The sequence below is a fragment of the Ranitomeya variabilis genome, chromosome 1, assembly GCF_051348905.1.
Source record: "Ranitomeya variabilis isolate aRanVar5 chromosome 1, aRanVar5.hap1, whole genome shotgun sequence".
Classification (NCBI taxonomy): domain Eukaryota; kingdom Metazoa; phylum Chordata; class Amphibia; order Anura; family Dendrobatidae; genus Ranitomeya; species Ranitomeya variabilis.
This window is the reverse complement of record NC_135232.1, coordinates 1,119,430,935-1,119,445,365: the sequence shown is the minus strand read 5'-3', so window position 1 is coordinate 1,119,445,365 and position 14,431 is coordinate 1,119,430,935. Positions and strand designations below refer to the sequence as shown.

At 43.6% G+C, this 14,431-nt stretch overlaps 1 protein-coding gene across 3 annotated transcripts in view; it reads right to left on the bottom strand.

Annotated features, from left to right (window-relative positions):
* The window catches only part of THNSL2 (threonine synthase like 2), a 71,738-nt gene that overhangs the window by 35,538 nt on the left and 21,769 nt on the right, over positions 1–14,431 (bottom strand). For 2 of the 3 annotated variants that reach the window (XM_077280259.1, XM_077280257.1), the window contains exon 2: positions 2,493–2,600. The exons of the other annotated variant lie outside the window; for it this stretch is intronic. Coding sequence is in view for 1 of the 2 variants with exons in the window: in XM_077280257.1 (XP_077136372.1) it covers positions 2,493–2,600 (108 nt within the window). In the remaining variant the exon portion in view is untranslated. The remainder of the gene's footprint in view (positions 1–2,492; positions 2,601–14,431) is intronic. 3 annotated transcript variants of the gene reach the window in all.

The following is a 14,431-nucleotide window of genomic DNA, read 5'->3' as shown; positions in this document are numbered from 1 at the left end:
GGAGCGTGAAAAAGTACATTCCTACAAAAAATTATATTCATCAGTACAGAATCCCAATTACCTAGAAGTTCATAAAATGTAGTACCTTTTTATTTCAGGTCATACAGTGGGGCAAAAAAGTATTTAGTCAGTCAGCAATAGTGCAAGTTCCACCACTTAAAAGATGAGAGGCGTCTGTAATTTACATCATAGGTAGACCTCAACTATGGGAGACAAACTGAGAAAAAAAAATCCAGAAAATCACATTGTCTGTTTTTTTATCATTTTATTTGCATATTATGGTGGAAAATAAGTATTTGGTCAGAAACAAACAATCAAGATTTCTGGCTCTCACAGACCTGTAACTTCTTCTTTAAGAGTCTCCTCTTTCCTCCACTCATTACCTGTAGTAATGGCACCTGTTTAAACTTGTTATCAGTATAAAAAGACACCTGTGCACACCCTCAAACAGTCTGACTCCAAACTCCACTATGGTGAAGACCAAAGAGCTGTCAAAGGACACCAGAAACAAAATTGTAGCCCTGCACCAGGCTGGGAAGACTGAATCTGCAATAGCCAACCAGCTTGGAGTGAAGAAATCAACAGTGGGAGCAATAATTAGAAAATGGAAGACATTCAAGACCACTGATAATCTCCCTCGATCTGGGGCTCCACGCAAAATCCCACCCCGCGGGGTCAGAATGATCACAAGAACGGTGAGCAAAAATCCCAGAACCACGCGGGGGGAACTAGTGAATGAACTGCAGAGAGCTGGGACCAATGTAACAAGGCCTACCATAAGTAACACACTACGCCACCATGGACTCAGATCCTGCAGTGCCAGACGTGTCCCACTGCTTAAGCCAGTACATGTCCGGGCCCGTCTGAAGTTTGCTAGAGAGCATTTGGAAGATCCAGAGGAGTTTTGGGAGAATGTCCTATGGTCTGATGAAACCAAACTGGAACTGTTTGGTAGAAACACAACTTGTCGTGTTTGGAGGAAAAAGAATACTGAGTTGCATCCATCAAACACCATACCTACTGTAAAGCATGGTGGTGGAAACATCATGCTTTGGGGCTGTTTCTCTGCAAAGGGGCCAGGACGACTGATCCGGGTACATGAAAGAATGAATGGGGCCATGTATCGTGAGATTTTGAGTGCAAACCTCCTTCCATCAGCAAGGGCATTGAAGATGAAACGTGGCTGGGTCTTTCAACATGACAATGATCCAAAGCACACCGCCAGGGCAACGAAGGAGTGGCTTCGTAAGAAGCATTTCAAGGTCCTGGAGTGGCCTAGCCAGTCTCCAGATCTCAACCCTATAGAAAACCTTTGGAGGGAGTTGAAAGTCCGTGTTGCCAAGCGAAAAGCCAAAAATACCACTGCTCTAGAGGAGATCTGCATGGAGGAATGGGCCAACATACCACCAACAGTGTGTGGCAACCTTGTGAAGACTTACAGAAAACGTTTGACCTCTGTCATTGCCAACAAAGGATATATAACAAAGTATTGAGATGAAATTTTGTTTCTGACCAAATACTTATTTTCCACCATAATATGCAAATAAAATGATAAAAAAACAGACAATGTGATTTTCTGGATTTTTTTTTCTCAGTTTGTCTCCCATAGTTGAGGTCTACCTATGATGTAAATTACAGACGCCTCTCATCTTTTTAAGTGGTGGAACTTGCACTATTGCTGACTGACTAAATACTTTTTTGCCCCACTGTACTGGCGCCATCTGAGCTTATCTGATATTGTCTGTTTTATGTTGGGTTGTCCACCACCTAAGACATACTTTTTTTTTTTTTTTTTTGTGGCATCACATCTAATAATATTTGATAGGGTCAAAGAGTGAGAGTCTTTATTGAGCGAGGGCGTCACATCATACTTATTGGGTGCCGATCCACGCAGAGAGGAAGGGAATGGTTTAAGGCGAATTAGTCCCCAATTTTCCATTCCATTATGTGACCTAACTTATAAGTGTCTGTTTCTCTGCATCCAGGTGCTGTGAGTACCTGTTTCATAGGTTAATAAAGATACATTTTTAGGGGCTTTTGTTTTTTTCTACTTTAAGGGGTCCATAATTATTGTTTTATTGTTGATCATAAGAGCAGAATCCTGTTCCTGCCCTAAAAAAAATGCAGTAAGATGTGGCATCCAGGCTGCATCAAATAAGAGAAAAATGCATGAAAAAACCTCAGCAGGAACACAATAATCACAGCACATTATTGTTGTTTATTTTGGTACAGAAAAAAGCACGAGCAAACATTTATAATTATTCATATAGCAACCAGGCAGTGCTCCCATGGCTCTTTTCCATGGAGGAATCATCGGCACAACTACAAGATCAGAGCGATTCTTCATTCGCTTACAGTTTCATTATTGTTGACAGCACATTACACAAAATCCATCATCAAAGATGCAGTCAAACTGCAAGCAAGATTTGCTCTTATGACATTTGAGTGGCAGACCACCAGATCATCGCCCTTAGTAATGACGTATCACTTACCTGTGTAGGCCTTCAATCTACAGTTGTGGTCAAAAGTTTTGAGACTGATACAAATTTTGGTTTTCTCACAGTTTTCCTGTTTCAGTGTTTCTGGTGTTTCTTTGGTTACTAAAGTACAATTAGAAACACTTCATAAGTTTTTAAACTTTTTTTTTTTTGACAAATACATCAAGTTTCTGTAAAGCTTATCTATGAACAGTATGATGGCCCCACAGACTCCTACATACAGTATGATGGACCCACAGACTCCTACATACAGTATGATGGCTCCACAGACTCCTACATACATTATGATGGCTCCACAGACTCCTACATACAGTATGATGTCCCCACAGACTCCAACAGTATCATGGACCCACAGACTCCTGCATACAGTATGATGGCCACATAGTCTCCTACATACATTACGATGGCCCCACAGTCTCCTACATACAGTATGATGGCCCCACAGACTCCAACAGTATCATGGACCCACAGACTCCTGCATACAGTATGATGGCCACATAGTCTCCTACATACATTACGATGGCCCCACAGTCTCCTACATACAGTATGATGGCCCCACAGTCTCCTACATACAGTATGATGGCCCCACAGACCCCGACATACAGTATGATGGTCCCACAGACTCCTACATACAACCGCTTCGGCGGTGACCCCTGTATACCTTTGGAATGGGTAAGAGCTATTGAACCGGGTTGAGCGTGGTATATGCCGAATTTTTGATCGGTACCCCACTGTGAGATTCATTTTTGGAATGACCTGTAGCCACCCGGTCTATGTAGGATCTTTGCCTTAAATATGCACTAGTAGCACTTTAGTATGTATAATAAGTAGATAACTTCTGGGGCTGCCGCCGTGTAGATTGTTTTCAGTGTTTTCCTTTGGTTCCCTCGCTGTTTACATTATGTCTGTAATGATTAATTGTATATGAATAATGTATTTTGATTGTTTTATGAATAAAAATATGAGCTTATACCTTTTGTAAATGGGACTTATACTCCGTGTCTTATTCTCTGGTTCGATTCAGACTCCTACATACAGTATGATGGACCCACGGACTCCTACATACAGTATGATGGACCCACAGACTCCTACATACAGTATGATGGCTCCACAGACTCCTACATACAGTATGATTGACCCACAGACTCCTACATACAGTATGATGGACCCACGGACTCCTACATACAGTATGATGGCTCCACAGACTCCTACATACAGTATGATGGACCCACAGACTCCTACATACAGTATGATGAACCCACAGATGCCTACATACAGTATGATGGACCCACAGACTCCTACATACAGTATGATGGACCCACGGACTCCTACACACAACATGATGGACCCACAGACCCCTACATACAGTATGATGGCCCCCACAGACTCCTACATACAGTGTGATTGCCCCACAGACTCCTACATACAGTATGATGGACACACAGACTCCTACATACATTATGATGGACCCACAGACTCCTACATACAGTATGATGGCTCTACAGACTCCTACATACAGTATGATGGCCCCGTTTCCTACATACAGTATGATGGCCTCACAGACTCCTACAGACAGTATGATGACCCCACAGACTTATACATACAGTATGATGGCCCCACAGTCTCCTAAATACAGAATGATGGACCCACAGACTCCAACAGTATGATGGACCCACAGACTCCTACATACAGTATGATGGCCACATAGTCTCCTATATACATTATGATGGCCCCACAGTCTCCTACATACAGTATGATGGACCCACAGTCCCCCATTTACAGTATGATGGCCCCATAGACCCCGACATACAGTATGATGGCCCCACAGTCTCCTACATACAGTATGATGGACCCACAGACTCCAACAGTATAATGGACCCACAGACTCCTACATACAGTATGATGGCCACATAGTCTCCTACATACATTATGATGACCCCACAGTCTCCTACATACAGTATGATGGCCCCACAGACCCCAACATACAGTATGATGGCCCCACAAACTTCTACATACAGTATGATGGCCCCACAGTCTCCTACATAAAGTATGATGGCCCCACAGACCCCGACATACAGTATGATGGCCCCACAAACTTCTACATACAGTATGATGGCCCCACAGTTTCCTCCATACAGTATGATGGTGCCACAAACTCCTACAAACAGTATAATAGACCCACAGACTCCTACATACAGTATGATGGCCACATAGTCTCCTACATACATTATGATGGCCCCACAGTCTCCTACATACAGTATGATGGACCCACAGTCCCCCACTTACAATATGATGGCCCCACAGACCCCTACATACAGTATGATGGCCCCACAGACCCAGACATACAGTATGATGGCTCCACAAACTTCTACATACAGTATGATGGCCCCACAATCTCCTACATACAGTATGATGGACCCACAGATGCCTCCATACAGTATGATGGCTCCATGGACTCCTACATTCAGTATGATGGACCCACAGTCTCCTACATACAGTATGATGGCCCCATAGACTCCTACATACAGTATGATGGCCCCACAGTTTCCTCCATACAGTATGATGGCGCCACAGACTCCTATAAACAGTATGATGCACCCACAGACTCCTACATACAGTATGATGGCCCCGTTTCCTACATACAGTATGATGGCCCCGTTTCCTACATACAGTATGATGGCCCCACAGACTCATACAAACAGTATGATGGCCCCACAGACTCCTCCGTACAGTATGACGGACCCACAGACTCCAACAGTATGATGGACCCACAGACTCCTACATACAGTATGATGGCCCCACAGTCTCCTACATACAGTATGATGGACCCACAGTCCCCCACTTACAGTATGATGGCCCCACAAACCCCGATATACAGTATGATGGCCCCACAGTCTCCTACATACAGTATGATGGACCCACAGACTCCAACACTATGATGGACCCACAGACTCCTACATACAGTATGATGGCCACATAGTCTCCTTCATACATTATGATGGCCCCACAAACTTCTACATACAGTATGATGGCCCCACAGTCTCCTACATACAGTATGATGGCCCCACAGACCCCAACATACAGTATGATGACCCCACAAACTTCTACATACAGTATGATGGCTCCACAAACTCCTACATACAGTATGATGGCCCCGTTTCCTACATACAGTATGATGGCCCCACAGACTCCTACAAACAGTATGATGGACCCACGGACTCCTACATACAGTATGATGACCCCACAGACTCCTACATACAGTATGATGGCCCCACAGTCTCCTAAATACAGTATGATGGACACACAGACTCCAACAGTATGATGGACCCACAGACTCCTACATACAGTATGATGGCCCCACAGTCTCCTACATACAGTATGATGGACCCACAGTCCCCCACTTACAGTATGATGGCCCCACAAACCCCGATATACAGTATGATGGCCCCACAGTCTCCTACATACAGTATGATGGCCCCACAGACCCCAACATACAGTATGATGACCCCACAAACTTCTACATACAGTATGATGGCTCCACAAACTCCTACATACAGTATGATGGCCCCATTTCCTACATACAGTATGATGGCCCCACAGACTCCTACAAACAGTATGATGGACCCACGGACTCCTACATACAGTATGATGACCCCACAGACTCCTACATACAGTATGATGGCCCCACAGTCTCCTAAATACAGTATGATGGACCCACAGACTCCAACAGTATGATGGACCCACAGACTTCTACATACAGTATGATGGCCACATAGTCTCCTACATACATTATGATGGCCCCACAGTCTCCTACATACAGTATGATGGACCCACAGTCCCCCACTTACAGTATGATGGCCCCACAGACCCCGACATACAGTATGATGGCCCCAAAACTGCTACATACAATATGATGGCCCCACAGTCTCCTACATACTGTATGATGGCCCCAGATACTCCAAGATACAGTATGATGGAGCCACAGACGCCTCCATACAGTATGATGGCCCCATAGACTCCTACATTCAGTATGATGGCCCCACAGTGTCCTACATACAGTATGATGGCCCCACAGACTCCTTCAAACAGTATGATGGACCCACGGACTCCTACATACAGTATGATGACCCCACAGACTCCTACATACAGTATGATGGCCCCATAGACTCCTATATACAGTATGATGGCCCCACAGTTTCCTCCATACAGTATAATGGCCCCACAGACTCCTACATACAGTATGATGGACCCACGGACTCCTACACACAATATGATGGACCCACAGACCCCTCCATACAGTATGATGGCCCCACAGACTCCTACATACAGTATGATGGACCCACGGACTCCTACACACAATATGATGGACCCACAGACCCCTACATACAGTATGATGGCCCCACAGACTCATTGCAACAGTATGATGGACCCACAGACTCCTGCATACAGTATGATGGCCCCACAGTCTCCTACATACAGTATGATGGACCCACAGTCCCCCACTTACAGTATGATGGCCCCACAGACCCCTACATACAGTATGATGGCCCCACAGTCTCCTACATACAGTATGATAGCCCCACAGACCCCGACATACAGTATGATGGCCCCACAGACTCCTACATTCAGTATGATGGACTCATAGTCTCCTACATACAGTATGATGGCCCCACAGACTCCTACATACAGTATGATGGACCCACAGACTCCTACATACAGTATGATGGCCCCACAGACTCCTACATACAGTATGATGGCTCCACAGACTCCTAAATACAGTATGATGGCCCCACAGATCCCTACACAGAGTTTGTTGGCCGCACAGACCCCTATATACAGTATGATGGACCCACAGACACCTAAATAAAGTATGAAGGACGCAAAGTCCCCCTACATACAGTTAAATGGCCCAGCTGGTATAGGCAGCCGCAGGCAATCTGTGTGTTTATTTGGTGACTTGGCCTGTGGGCCCCCTGTTTGAGACCCGTGATTTAGATGATGCCCCTGGTCAGTTTTCCATTATAATGTAAGCTCTATAAAATATATTTAAAAGTTTATTTTTTGCTTTTCTTTTTTAATACCCTTCTCTCTTTTTTACAGCAGTCTTTTTCCATAGACTCATGTAACAAGCGTCAACGATGTTCGTTACAACCAAGGCCAGCATCAGCAGGCCAGGACCCTGAGCAGGCATGGGGGGGCACTCCCCATCAAGCACCCAGTGCCTGTGCTATTGCCCACCAGTGTGTCCCTCACCTGCTCCAGGCCCCAGCACTTGCGATACTTGCCTGTTTCCGCTCTACCGCTGTGGCATCTTCTGGGTCCTCTGACTGTAAAGTTCAGGTCAGAGAGCGCAATGATGTTATGTGCGCCCGCTGCCTGAACAGTCAGTGCTGAGAGCCAGAAGATGGCGACGCTGAGGAGTCAGGAACAGAGCAGCAGCCAGCGAGGAGACGTGAGTATTTCATTTTTTTAATGTTTGGAGAATCACATGGGGCCAATTACATATGGAGCATCTTATGGGGCCAATTACATGGGGAGCAATATATGAAACCAATTACATATGGAGTAGTATTAGGTGCCCAATATACAGCTCTAGCAAAAATTAAGAGACCACTTAAAAATTTTCAGTTAGTCTGAGTTTTCTCTTTATAGGTATATTTTTGAGTAAAATGTAAATTTCTGTCTTATTCTATAAACTACTGACAACATGTCTCCGAAGTTCCAAGAAATAAATTTTGCATTTATTTTCTGAAAATGAGAAATAGTCAAAATAACAAAAAAATGCATTTGCTTGCAGACCTCAAATAATGCAAAACAAACAGTTCATAATCATTTAGAAACAACAATATTAATGTTTTAACTCAAGAAGAGTTTAGAAATCAATATTTTGTGGAATAACTATGATTTTTAATCATAGCTTTCATGCGTCTTGGCATGCTTTCCACCAGTCTTTCACACTGCTTTTGGGTGACCTTATGCAACTCCTGGTACAAAAATGTAAGCAGTTCTTGTTTGTTTGATGGCTTTTGACTATTCATCTTCCTCTTGATTACATTCCAGAGGTTTTCAATGGGGTTCAGGTCTGGACATTGGGCTGGCCATGACAGGGATTTGATGTGGTGGTCCTTCATCCACACCTTGATTGACCTAGCTGTGTGGCATGGTGCATTGTCCTGCTTGAAAAAACAGTCCTCATTGCCTGAGCAGAAAGAATCAAGTGTTTTTCCAGGATAACAATGTATGAGCCTCGATTCATACGTCCTTTGCAATGAACAACATTCCCAATTCCAGCCCTGCTGAAGCATCCCCAGATCATCTCCCATCCTCCACCAAATTTCACAGTAGGTGCAAGACACTGTGGCTTGTATGCCTCTCCAGGTCTTGGTCTAACCATTTATTTATTTATTTGGTTATAGCGCAGGGGCCAACTGATCGATCTTCCTACAGAGTGTTCATCCATAAAGTCACCATGGCTTGATATCGAGCCAAAGGCTATTAAAAAAGATATCTTCAACTGATCAATGGCACAAACTGAGCGGCATCTAGGAGGGTCTAGTGGTTGTAAGGTTTTTTCAGATAGATGCCATAGTATAATAAAAGGTACAGGAAAGATATATATCTTGGTACCGTGTTAGCCAGTTGATTGAAAAATATTTAGAATTGAGAGTCCTCAGTGGTTGATACCTTGTAATGGCTAACTGAAAAGATGGTAACAAATTGCAAGCTTTCGAGACTACTCCGGTCCCTTCATCAGGCATAGACTAATACAAATTCTGAAGAATCACATTTTTATTCACAACACAGCACAGAAAAATGCCATAGATAAGACAGATGACGTGAAGCAGAACTGTCATTATGTGAGTGATAAATAGATACAGATATGTCCATAAATATTGGAACAGTTCATATATAAGGAGTGTGAATGTTTTATTGTCCTCTGATTGGGGTCTGGTTCTATGTTATGATGACCCCACACGATCTGAGGAGCAAATTTCTTAATTGATGTAAAAAGACATAAATCCATGCGACACATTCATTCCTGCACTTAGTGTGTCAAAGGTCATCATCAGCTTATATTCCCAGACTCTTCAGTCTCTCTGGCATTTGAAGTTGAAGGGGAGACCGGTCTGTAGTTGTTTGTGCAGGATGGGTCGACGGTGGTTTTTTTTAGTAATGGAGTAATGATAGAGTGTTTGAAGGAGGAGGGGAAAATGCCAGAGGAGAGTGAGAGATTAAAGATTGTGGTTAGGTGAGTTGTGACAACTGGAAAAGGTGTGAGGGAATGGGGTCGGTAGTGCAATGTAGTCGGATGAGAAGAGGAGAGGAGCTTGGAGACTTCTTCTTCTGTGATGGGATCGAATGTGGAGAGTGAGCCAGGGGAGATGCAGGGAGGGATGGGAGTCACTGAACTTTGTGATTGGGAGCGGATTTCCTGATGGATATTGTCTATTTTCTCTATAAAGTGGGAGGCCAGGTCATCAGCACAAATGTCTGTGATAGGGACTTGTGCTTTTGGCCTGAGGAGGGAGTGAAAGGTGTTAAAAAGTTTCTTGGGGTTGTTGGATAGTGAGGAGATCAGGGTGGTGTAGTAGGTCTGTTTGGCGAGGTGAAGGGCAGAGTTATAGGTCCTTAATATAAATTTGAAGTGGATGAAGTCTTCTGGTGTGCGAGTTTTCCTCCATAAGCATTCAGCACTCCTAGAGCATCGCTGGAGAAATCGGGTTTGCGATTTGAGCCAGGGCTGTTTCACTCTGTGTTTGGAGGTTCTGAGGGTGAGGGGAGCTACTTGGTCCAGGGTGCTTCTAAGAATGTCATTGTAGTGATGTACAGCCAGATCAGGACAGGAAAAAGAGGAGATTGGGGACAGTGATGAGTGTAAGGAGTCTGAAAGTGTATGAGAGTTAATGGCTTGTAGATTTCTGAATGTGTTGTAGGTAGGAGAGTGCTGGGTGGGGGAGGAAATGTGAGTGTGAGTATGTGTATATATGAACTGTTCCAATATTTATGGAAATATCTGTTTATCACTCACATAATGGTAATTCTGCTTCACGTCACCTGTCTTATCTATGGCATTATTTCTGTGCTGTGTTGTGCATAAATATGGGATTCTTCAGAATTTGTATTAGTCTAAGCCTGAAGAAGGGACCGGAGTAGTCTCGAAAGCTTGCAATTTGTTACCATCTTTTCAGTTAGCCATTAAAAGGTATCAACCACTGAGGACTCTCAATTCTAAATATTGTACAATAAAAGGAGCATCCTTCATATTTATTTGGAGACCATTCTTTCATAACATGCAATCCTGGACAACATCTGCAAAAGCCATTTCCTTGAGAAGAAGGCTTTCCAGAAGACAACCTCAGTATAAGACAACGCTGTGCAAACCCAGAGCAGAATTCCTGTGCCAGTTTCTTAGATCTCCTATTTTTTGGGAGACCACTTTTCAATTAAACTGAAGTTTCCTTTAATTCCACCTGAGCTGTAATGTTTTTAATCCCTACTCAAAATGAAGAAGCCGAGGATGACAAGTTCTGTAAACAATCTAAAGAGATTTATTCTTACACGTTGACTCACAATTGAGAACATTTTCTCTCTCCACCTTCCAGACCAGAAACAAAGGCAAAAGTGTCTGGGGGTCTATAATGGCAAAAGAAACTATGTAAATGGTGGAGTGTTTAATGACAAACTGCTGAGCATGCAGAAAATCCATGTTAGGCTGTGTGACCACAATTAGTTTTTTTAGGTGCATTTTTGGCGCTGCATATTTTTGCATCAAATATGCAACGCACTTCAGTTCCACAAAAAAGGGAATGGGATTCATAGAGATCTCAATGCTACTGTCCTTCATTTTTACTCAGCGTAAATGGACGTGTTTTCTGTAAGAAAGCCGCTGGCTGAACACTTGAACCGGCAGCTTATCTCAGAGAGGACAATATGATCAGAGTTCCAAAATCAGACCTGCCGAATCATCCTATCTCCCGACCACCAGTCAGCAGGTGCCCCCATATACATTAGACCATCAGCCAATCCCATCGATATTGGAAAGTTCAGCCGACATTAGCCTAATAATGTGCTTGGGGGGCTTAAATCAGACATAACTAATTAACAATTTTTGCGATAGCAGTGAGGACTCTATCTATGAGGATATTGGGGTGACACAAGAGGTGAAAAGTTCTTATGTTGTACAAGGGTTGCCAACTTGATTTTTTTTTTCTGGATAACTTCTCAAAAATCCCGGACAGCCAAGTTTTATTTTACAGACACATTAAAAACCATAATAAATCATTAAGATGTTTATACATGAAGCAACACACAGACCATAATTCTGAGATGATGACATCAATTTTTTTTCCATCAACTGGGGGAAAGAAAAGTGCCCTTATTTTACAGACTGTCCTGGAATGTCTACCTTGCTTTGTACTATGGTCCAGATATCTTTCATAATACATAAGAAAGTAGACATAAAGCTAAAGGAGTCTTTCTCCAAGTAAATACCTTTCAAAAACCATACAATCACATGAATGTACTCTAGGCACTTCTGCAAACTTTACAAACTCTGGGTAAAAGACCATCGATGAGATGTCTATGGGTCTTCAATAATGAAGACCTCTTTTTCTCAGACCTGGGCTACAAGTTGAAACAAATTGGATGGCAGCAGACGAGTAGCTGGAGCCAGCATCCCTTGGCCGGCTGACAGGAACAAAAGGTCGCAAAAAAGTTCCTCTGAATAGGTTGTAGCCCTGGACAAAGGACCAGCATAGGATCCAGGACTTACCCAGTCCCTCAGGGCTATGAATTCTTCACCTTAAGTGGATAGAATTACAGATCTGTTAAAGAGAATTTGCATTAAGTCCTCTGACCTGTTGCCCTATTTAATACTTTAATTGTTAACCATTAGAAGACAGGAACACCCAGAGTGTCCTCCCTTGAGATAAATTGCTCCCAATCTGTATGTTAATGTGCACCTTTAGCACTTTGGGGCTTTTACACCACTATGAGCCTGATTCATTAAAGGCCCCGTCTCACATAGCGAGATCGCTAGCGAGATCGCTGCTGAGTCACTAGTTTTGTGACGCAACAGCGACCTCCATAGCGATCTCGCTATGTGTGACACGTACCAGCGATCAGGCCCCTGCTGCGAGATCGCTGGTCGTGTCGGAATGGCCTGGACCTTTTTTTGGTCGTTGAGGCCCCGCTGACATCGCTGAATCGGTGTGTGTGACACCGATCCAGCGATGTCTTCACTGGTAACCAGGGTAAACATCGGGTTACTAAGCGCAGGGCCGCGCTTAGTAACCCGATGTTTACCCTGGTTACCAGCGTAAATGTAAAAAAAAACAAACAATACATACTCGCCTTCTGATGTCCGTCAGGTCCCTCGCTGTCCGCTTCCTGCTCTCACTGACTGCCGGCCGTACAGTGAGAAGTGAGAGCACAGCAGTGACGTCACCGCTGCACTCTGCTCTCAGTGTACGGCGGCTCAGTCAGAGAGCAGGAAGCAGACGGCAAGGGACCTGGACACTGAAAGGCGAGTATGTAGTGTTTGTTTTTTTTGGTAACCAGGGTAAACATCGGGTTACTAAGCGCGGCCCTGCGCTTAGTAACCCGATGTTTACCCTGGTTACCCGGGTGCTGCAGGGGGACTTCGGCATCGTTGAAGACAGTTTCAACGATGCCGAAGTCGTTCCCCTGATCGTTGGTCGCTGGGGAGAGCTGTCTGTGTGACAGCTCCCCAGCGACCACACAGCGACTTACCAACGATCACGGCCAGGTCGTATCGCTGGTCGTGATCGTTGGTAAATCGCTTAGTGAGACGGGGCCTTTAGATTGACGTTGTCTTAACGATGGATCGGCTCCACTGGAGTGAAATGCGCCTGATTCACTAAGAGGCGCACACCACCACACACTGGGTGGGATTGGCGTGAAAATGCCCAATGTTGCAAAACTTTTATACAACTTCCAACTGTGCAAAAATGTTGTAACTAATGAAGGTGTAAACACAACCATAAATCAGGCTTTATATGTTCCAAACTAGGAGACTGGAACATATAAAGGCTGGTCAGACATCTGTCTGAGATGGTTTAGTGAATCCTGCACTGAGCAGAGGTTGGACACGATGACCCTGGAGGTCCCATCCAACTCTACCATTCTATGATTCTAAGACTTCCATCAGCACCAGGCAAACCTAGGTCACAGTGGAAAAGGATCCAGCTTCATGGACATAAAATCTTCAACCCTTGTTGGCGAGTATAAAAAACATTTTTACAGCCAAGCATTAGTTCATGTGTAGAAACACCAACGCGTTTCAGGTGCGCATGAGACCTTCACTCATGGTGTTTTGGAAGTAGTGGAAGTGCACCTAAATAGTTCACCCATCCAGTGAGCACAACGGTAACAATCTAATTATATGACATTATTCCAGTTAGATCAACAGAATAATTATTTGCACAATACAATATCAACAAAGCTACAAAGCATAACCTCACGAATAGGTACAACTATAAGAGATGAAATTAAACAAAAAACAGTTAAGAAACATATACATTTGTAAGAACCAAGACAAAAAATAGAAAAAGCACACGTGAATATTGACAAACAGGAAGAGAGCATAGTAGTATTTGGTACCAGAGTTTTGGTGCCCTACGTTTGCGTTTCAATGGGTGTCACAAGACCTTTACTGGTGTTTTCCTATATCGATTAATGGATTGGTATAGGGAAAACATGATTTTTTTAATGTATTGGATAAACAAACATAAAAGTAAGGTTAGAGCTGCAATTGACGCTTTTCAGATTTTTTAAATTTAGTATTATAATTAAGAACATACTATAGGTCTGAAATGTGGCTGCTATATAAAGTTTTTAATCAGTACTTTCAATAAAGCCAGTCTTCTATTACATCGGATCTTTTGTGAATCTACTGGGCATCATATAGCATT